This window comes from Triticum dicoccoides, chromosome 5A (genome assembly GCF_002162155.2).
Source record: "Triticum dicoccoides isolate Atlit2015 ecotype Zavitan chromosome 5A, WEW_v2.0, whole genome shotgun sequence".
NCBI lineage: Eukaryota > Viridiplantae > Streptophyta > Magnoliopsida > Poales > Poaceae > Triticum > Triticum dicoccoides.
This window is the reverse complement of record NC_041388.1, coordinates 612,427,651-612,436,175: the sequence shown is the minus strand read 5'-3', so window position 1 is coordinate 612,436,175 and position 8,525 is coordinate 612,427,651. Positions and strand designations below refer to the sequence as shown.

The 8,525-nt window shown below is 47.1% G+C and overlaps 1 protein-coding gene across 1 annotated transcript; it reads right to left on the bottom strand.

Moving 5' to 3' along the window:
• Positions 1-263: 263 nt before the first annotated feature.
• LOC119303387 (MEIOTIC F-BOX protein MOF-like) lies at positions 264-2,134 on the bottom strand. The gene is made up of 3 exons (XM_037580513.1): positions 1,097-2,134; positions 835-996; positions 264-755 (listed from the first exon to the last, which is right to left on the bottom strand). The coding sequence occupies exons 1-3, from the start codon at positions 1,934-1,936 to the stop codon at positions 549-551; spliced, it is 1,209 nt and encodes a 402-aa protein (XP_037436410.1). The 5' UTR covers positions 1,937-2,134; the 3' UTR covers positions 264-548.
• Positions 2,135-8,525: the final 6,391 nt, after the last annotated feature.

The window sequence follows — 8,525 nt, the reverse complement described above, 5'->3', positions numbered from 1 at the left end:
GGAAAAAAAACAAAGCTATGGTCTCATAGAATAGATCATTCCAGTTATACACCAATGATTCTTGAACGCCCGAGCAAAGAAATGATAGCCAATCTAGCATTCAATCAAACAATCAAAACATTAACAACACATGAGTATCCACTTTACCACTTCTGAAATCTCAACACAAAGTATCGATGAGGTGCGGCGTGCCGCCGCACGGGCATAGCTAGTACAGTTCTATATTAGTTTCAAAAGTAATGAGTTAGTGAAATCAAACTATCTCAGCCATCAAATAATTTTGAAGTGGAGTATCCTTGCGTCAAATAAGAGAGTCAACCAATCCCATGTTCAAGTTTTTTCTCTCCATAAATCGCCCAACTAACAGAGATGACACGCTTCAATGCATGCTTACATGGTTCTTGCAATATATATTTATATAACATGGATTGCACACTTGACGAACTACTAGTAAAAGGAAAAGCTAATGATTCAAATTGGTCACAAATGCAACCTGGGTAAAAATCAGCAAACCTTAGACAACATGCTGTATTTGACAAACAGTTCTGCTAATCAACTTTAGTGAATTCGATCATGTTGTTTGGTAGATTCCTCCGCATGCCGACCAAAAACTTGACCAGTAGGTGGATAGAAGTGTCACCATCTCTGTATATGATTTCAGTAAGCCTAAGGTTCTCACAGTTGAAATCCACCAGGACCTCAGAAGATTTGTGCAGGCGTTTTCTCATCTCCTTGTTATGCCTATAATCCAAGACCTGTTGAACAGCATAAAAGAATTAACATACGGACTAAATTGAGTTATGGAATAGATCATGAAAGAAGGCGTAGGAGCACCTTGCAACAGCGCAAAGTGAGTTTCTTCAGGTTACGCGAGTTGTGCAGGTATTGCTGCAGCCCGAGGAAGTCGTCGCTGATATGACACTCATCTAGCAACAAGCTTCTTAGGTTCTCAAACTTGAATACAGGAAGATCCTCACGAGTCGCATAGAACAACAACTGAAACCCAGGCAATCGTTTTCTTATCCTTAAATTGTTGCAGATATAGGAGATGCAGACTGACTAAAAGGGTATGTCAAGAAGAAAAAGAAGAATATACCATGACCGCAAAATGCGACAAGCGCAAGGTTGTCACGTTAGACAGCGCACCAAGAATACCCAATTCGTGATTCACGCGCTTCTCGACCCTGGGAAGCTGAATCGACGCGTCGACAAGAGACAGCACGGTATGCGGTTCAGTCATATCGACAATGTGTTCAAGCTCCCCGTCGAGGCATAGAGAAACAAGAGCAGGAGCCTCTATAATCAACGCAAAAATCTCATCGTCATGCACCATGTAGTAGCCATCAACGACAGCCAATTTCTTGAGTGAGGAGGAGACAATCTTAGCATTGCTGGTGAGCAAAAAGCTGCAGTTTCTCAGTTGCAGGTCCTCCAGAGCATGGCAGCGGAAGCTGATGAGGCTCCCAAGATCTGTCAGCTTCAGATTAAGCAGGCTGAAGAGATGCAACCTTTTGAGCCGGCAAGGCCATGCCTCGCCTTGGCCTACGGCGCGGCGGACCCATCGGTCAGAAGTCCTGTGGGCGTGCAGCCGGAAGTCCTCCAGGAGCGCGATGTCATGGCTGCGCAGAAGGTTGTCGGTGAAGTTGTCGAAATTGTTGTAGGCGCCGGTCTCCGCCTCGTCGACGTCGAGGCACGGCACGGCGCGCCAGAGGTGCCTCCACCTCGTGGACAGCACGCACGTCCGCGCCATCTGCAGGGCCTTGAGGCGCGACATGATGGCGTGGAGGAGGTCGTCCGGCAGCGCGCTCAGACGGTCGCCGGCATGCCCGATGCCGCCGCCACCACACGCATCAAGGCTGCTGCTTCCGTCGTCGCCACCTGCAGGGCGCGGATGCTTCGGCTTGGCGGAGGCGTCCGTGCAGCGCCCTCCAACCATTTTCGTTGGTTTGGGATTACTGCAGTACGAGTACGAGGGAGGGTGGGCGCTTGTGCTTATATGCAGCGATGGTGGTAAGGAGAAGAAGGCTGCTAATCCGGAGGAAGCACAAAAATGTCTACTGGCTGTCCCTACGCCGCCGCCATGGCGAAATTGGGGATCTTGGAGTCGGGAGTGAGGGGAGAACGATGGAGACGAGGCGGATGAGCCTAGTGGGCTGTACTGTACACGACGGGCCCTTTCTTTACGTCCGGGCCGAAAGGAACTTTTTTTTTCTCAAAAATAAAATCTGTCAGTCCACATTCGGTGCGAGATTGCTCACTAGTCAGATGCCGACAACATTGAGACTATGATGTTAGAATAGCGATCATATTGAATTGACCCAAATTATTTGTTATATTTAGAGATGTTATCGTTGCAAGTCTAAAGTAATAAGATCGAGAGTTAATGTATGCCTAGTTCCCTAGACCATGAGAGTATTGAGTCAAATATGCCAAGGCGCTTTTCCTGCTCTACCGCTCATCATTGCCAATGAGCAAACAAATCGGAGGATTAATTCATTAATTGTTTTAATTTATGTGGATGGACATAAATACCCTTTTTAAACCTATGATGAAAAGAGGGGTGCATGATGAAAGTGTACTTTTGAAGTACTGGAGCATCGGAGCACTTTATTTCAAATAGTTTAAAAATTATATTTGAAGCTTAAAAAAGCCCAAAAAAAACCTCTACATGTTTATATGGATGTATATTACACAATATTAATCTAAATAATGAATCCTAAACCCCAGAAATGTGTAAAAGGATAGTAAAAAAAAAGCATCCGAAGCAGGAAGTAGAGAAATCATTAGGTGGCCTCGCCTAATTAACCACTTCCTCTGTCTCGGCGTAGTATAAGTTATATACAACAAAAAGTGTACCATTAAGAGCTACTTTGAAGTACTTTATGGGTCTCTAGTCTTTTTTTGTTGACACAACTGTGTTTGGATGCTATTCCGCCACATCCATAAGGACAAACGCTTGCTAGCTAACCCAAATGGTGAGCCTTGCAGCAACTTTATTTTGGGAAGGGCCAACGGCCTTGAAGCACATGTGAGTACTTCCATGCTCGATAAGAAATGGTATGGTTGGGTGTCGTATGCAATGTGTTCCTCTGTCGCGCCATGTGTCTTCAGACATGGTTGTGCTGACAGAGCTGATGTGATTGGATTCAGCTTATTGCCCAGCAATGGATGCACACCCAGTCAATGGATTTTGAGCGCTTGATTGAGCAAGTCTAGTATCTTGCCACGACCGATCCATCCAGGAGAGCCATCCATGCCTTTTTGACCATCAACGTAAAAGATGTTTCTTCGATGCCACTCATTTCGAAGTCGTGCTTGCATGCACCATATTTGCATTAACCACGTGATTTTGTTTCCAAACGCTCACCAAACAAAATAACCTGAGGTGTGGCATTAGACGCGCAAAAAGTGTGTGCGTGCTTGTGTGTGAACCGGCCTCTAGGCTGGGAACTGCAAAGATCATACATATATATACTACTAATGGTCAGGCACTGAGGTAATAAGCTCGCACATGCCGAAGTTACTTTGAAGCATCTCCCCGCCATGTGGATGGCTCTAAGTACAGTGCACTTATGAACCACATGATAGGTTACAACACTGGTGGAAAAAGGGCCTTTGGTCGCGGTTGCGCAACCGCGACCAAATAGGCGCGACTAAAGGCCCCCCCCTTTAGTCGCGGTTGCTTAAGAACCGCGACTAAAGGCCGGTCCACGTGGGCGCCAGGCGGCCGTCGGGGCGGAGGACCTTTAGTCGCGGTTCTTCTGGCCAACCGCGACTAAAGGCCGCCGCAAGTTTAGGGTTTTAGCCCCCCCCCCCTAAACCTGTTTTCTGTTTAATTTGTATTGTTTTATTTCTTTTGTGCTTTATTTTAATTTTGAAGGAGTTTCACATATTCTACGGTACTACATACATGCATATGAATGTACAAATTCAAACAAATTTGAAATTAGAACCAAAAAGAATTCAAGAGGAATATACAATATATATTCAATATCATCGGATGACCATATACAATTTTGAACAAGTTTCCATACATAATTTAATGCATATAAAGTTCTACGTCCTCGTAATGGTGTTCTCCTTTAGGATGGAGGACTTCCCTCCTGAACCATCCAGCTAGTTCCTCTTGAAGTGGTCGGAAGCGAGCTTCTGGACTAAGCATCATCCGAAGGTTATTCCTCTGAGCATTGGTATCACTCGGAACCCGCTCAGAGGTGTATCTCCGGATCATCTCACAGACATAGTATGCACATAGATTGGTCCCCGCTGGCTGAATATCCTCACCATTCTTAGCCTTTGACCTTTTGAATTCTAGCTCTTTTTTGAATTCACCGACCTTTGTATCTACGAACCGTCTCCAAACCCTACGAGGCAAAGAAAATTAAATGAACAAGAGAGTTATTAGTTACTTGATATTAGGAAATGAACGAAATAGGCCGATCGATATAGAGCGCAAATGAATGAAAATAATTACTTCTGCAGCATTCTTCTCATGCCGCCCCAAAGCTTTGGATCCTTATTCAGAGAGTCGTGGACGAGACATTCTGAGGTGTCAACTTTAATTACTAGCAGAATCCAGTGGAACCTGCGGACACAATACATATACAGTACGTCATGCATAACTCATCGATTAGCCGGCCACATACCATGCATGGAGTAAATAAAAGAGAATGTGCTCAAGACAGAAACACTCACCCAAAATGGTAAGGAAATAGAATATCACTTTTGAGTTCCTGCTTTGTAAGAAACTGCCACAGATCTGCCTCCATGTCGGCGGGGTGATGCTCCAACACATATCCATTAACGATGTGTGGGTCAATGAACCCAACATCATGGATGTTCCTTACTCTGCATTCCTTAATCTTCATTCTGCATGTATAATAGCGGACACAACAATATAGTTAGGACATATATATAGTGCAGGCAATATGAACGAGATGGGGTAGAAATAAATCACTTACAGAACGTAGCAACTGATGATAGATTTGTCGAGCTCGCGCAGATTGAAAAGCTGGAACAATTCACTCAGATGAATTTGTACATAGTAATGTTTGAAGTGATGCTCATATCTAACTTCCGCATAAATATATTCTTTGGCGTTTTTATTTTTTATGTAACCCTTGTACCATTTCAGCAGACCTTTCATTTATGGAGGTAGATCCTCTTCCTGCGCAGGCTCGACGAGAGGCCCATTCTTCACATATGTAATTACTACCTCCTTCACTGGCGCCTCATCAAGGCCTAACAGTTCACGAAGAGTAATACCTAAGTTGGCCGCTTGTTCTCTGGCACTCGTTACAGTCAATCCATGTGCTGCCGCAGCTGCTATGATATCGGGGTCATCCGGACCGGCGGCTTTCACTATAAGCGGGGCAATCGATTGTTTACTTTGTTCCCCGAGCTGGGCAACTCGTTTCCCGCTTTTTTTACTTTCTAATTCCGTTTTCTCGGCCTCCTCCAAGGCTTTGTTCTCCTGGTTCTCCGCCCGCTCTTTCTTCTCCTTCAACATGAGTGCCTGCCTACGAAGTTCACGTGCATAGTCGTCAGGCAGATTCTTCGTGGCTTGGGACGGTGTGCTCAAAAATGACTTAGCTCACTTCTTTTGCTCATCAGAAAATACTGGCTTGGGCTCGGGCTCTCTTTTCTTCTTGCAGTCCGCCTTCCATTTCTCATGATCAGCAGCCGCGGCCGCGGCAGTTTCCTCGGCACTACGTTCCCAAGGCCTTGTGGGGAGAGGCTTCAGTGATGGCTCCGGTACCTTTGTGATCTTAGGTGCATAAGGGTCCGGGTTAATAATCCAGGACTGCTTCTGCTTCTTTGCCGGAGGTGGATTGGGGGGCGGCGTCTGATCACCCGCCGGACGAGGACTGGGGGGCGGCGTCTGATCACCCGCCGGACGTTGTGGACTGGGGGGCGTCGGCTGACGTGACGGAGGTGTAGGTGAACCGCCACCACCGTAGGGGGTGGACTTGTTGTCCTTGGCGCCTCGCCTAGAAACTTGATAAACTTCTTTTGCCATAGAATGAAATGGCGCTTGACATCTCCAAGTCTTTTCTCCCCTTCAGGTGTAGCAATGTCAATCTCCAGGTCCTCAAACCCTTGGACTATGTCCTCCACCGTGACACGAGCATAGCCATCTTGAATGGGGTTGTTGTGGTGGAGTGCTCCAGGTAAACATGGTAAAGCACTGCCGATGGCTACCTTCATGGACATGTTCCCGATAGGATAATACAGATGACATTCTTTCATCTCCTTTATATCGTCCACGGGGTAGCGAGGAGGCTCCGGTGCAGTAATTTCGACCACCAGAGGCTCCGGTGCAGTAATTTCGACCACCAGAGGCTCCGGTGCAGTAATTTCGATCGTCGGTGCATCTGCACCAGCCGGTGGGGCCTCCGTGGAAGCCACACTGCTTCTCCGCTGCTGGCTTCTGAGATCCGCTGGATGATCTTCATGCTGCGCCCGAGCTGCATCTCTTTCGGCTACTAGTACACTCACGGTTTTCTTCATCACATCCATTTCCGATGCCAACCGCGCCACAACATCTGCTTCCCGATCCATCTTTCTCTTCCGGCTTCTGTAACCGTACGGGTCATCGTTCTGGGGGAACCCTATTTTCCACGGAATGTGCCCCATGCCTCGTACACGTCCTTCGTGTTCAGGATTCCCGAGGGCTTTTGTCAGCGCGTCGTTCTCTCTGTTGAACTTGATCTTCCCCTCTTGAGCATCCCTCATTGCGTCAGTAAGGGCTTGGGTGGGTTTAATTATTTTGCCCCGGTAAAAACACTCCCCTGTCTCCGGGTTCAGCGTTCCCCCATGCCCGTACCACCAGCTTTTGGCCCTTGGGTCCCATCCCTCCGTACCTGGACGGATTCCTCGCGCCCTCAGCTCGTTCTCCATCTTCTCCCACCTAGGCTCCCAAAGGCGATACCCTCCTGGCCCCATAATATGATTGTACTCCTTCTTAGCCGCATTTTCCTTATTTTTTCGATATTTGAATGAACTGCTCCGATTTCTTTTGCTTCACAAATTCTGGCCAATCATGTTTCAGTTTCTCATATTGTCCTTTGAAATCCGGAGTCTTGTTCTGCTTGACAAAGTCATGGGCTAGATTTTGCTTGAATTTCCGGAATGCGTCGGCCATCTTATGAAGAGCGAACTGTTTGACTAGCCTCCTCCTCTCCTTATTTTCCTCAATCTTGTTACCCTCCTCATCGAATTTGTTGTATTCCGGAGGTAGAACGAAATGTTCCATAAGCTTCTTGAAGCAATCTTTTTTTGTTCTCTTATCGACAAAAGTGAAACCAGCAATTCGTGCCTTCTTTGGCTTATTCCACTCCTGGACGGTGATCGAGACGTTGTCTCTAACAACGGCTCCGCATTGGTTGACAAACTTGGTGGCGTTCTTGCGGGGCTCCAGCGGCCTGCCGGTTGCACTGTCGACAACCTCGATGGTGCATGTTTCTCCTTGTTTCATCGTCTTGGTTGCGCCACGCTTTGACGATGTACTCGATTGTTTCGACGATCCGGCCGAGGGCTAAAATAAGAAAGAGAGTCGCGCGCGTTAGTACACACATATTTATTCAAATCAGTTAGTTTTTATCACCAGAGGCTCAATGTATATATATACCTCGGCGCCGGAGGTGGTTGCTACTTCCATTTGAAGATCGTCGTTTATCGACGTTTGTTCGGCATCATCTTGCTGACGGCGCCCTTCATCTTCACCGTCAAGGTTCAGATAAGAAGAGATATCATATTCTTCTTGTCCGGTCGGCACATATAGAATATCGTCGTTTATGATGCCGAACATATGTGCTTCACCGTCCGGATCATAGTTGTCCATAATCGGGTCAGCTCTATCGTCCGCCATTATGTCAGTCCTGAAAACATGTAGTAAAAACAAATTAATTAAGTGAAGAAGGGGGACGGTGGCGGTGGCGGTGGCGAAAGGGCGGTGGCAAAAGGAGGGGGCGAGGAAGGGGTGGGAGAGGGTGTCGCGGTAGAGCGCGAGACGGGGCAGCAGACGACGGCGTCACGGAGAGGGAGGCGAGGACAACACACATGTATAACCCTCGCCGCCCCCTCTCAATCCCAAAAAAAACACCGCATGCATCGCCGCCCCCTCTCCGTATATGCGCGGGGTCGTGTACATTTTTTTAAAGCGGGATCGTTGTACATTGACGAGCGGGGTCGTTGTATATATTGATTATCAAGTTTTACTTTTTTTGTTGTTAATTATCAAGTTTTATATACGTTTTTTTGTTAATTATCAAATTTTACGTTTTTTTTGTTAATTATCAAGTTTTAAGTTATTTTACCGTTTTTGTTAAACTAATTAACTAGTTAAAATTAAAAAGAACAAAAAAAAGAAAAAATTCCGGTGGCCCGCGGCGCCCCTCTCTCTCTCCACGATCTCGCTCTCTGTCTGAGACCGGTGGCCCGTGTGCGCGCGGCAGTACCGAGGCCGGCCGGCGGCGTTGAGGGCGGGCGAGCGAGGCGGCGCGCGCGCGGTGGGCGAGGGAGGC

What these genes read in the sequence shown, in the direction of transcription:
- LOC119303387 (XM_037580513.1), bottom strand. Translation starts at nt 1,936, where the DNA reads ATGGTTGGAGGGCGCTGCACGGACGCCTCCGCCAAGCCGAAGCATCCG. An exon ending in TGTCGCATTTTGCGGTCATG is followed by an intron (nt 997 to 1,096) that starts GTATATTCTTCT and finishes CCTGGGTTTCAG; the next exon opens with TTGTTGTTCTATGCGACTCG. An exon ending in TCACTTTGCGCTGTTGCAAG is followed by an intron (nt 756 to 834) that starts GTGCTCCTACGC and finishes GCTGTTCAACAG; the next exon opens with GTCTTGGATTATAGGCATAA.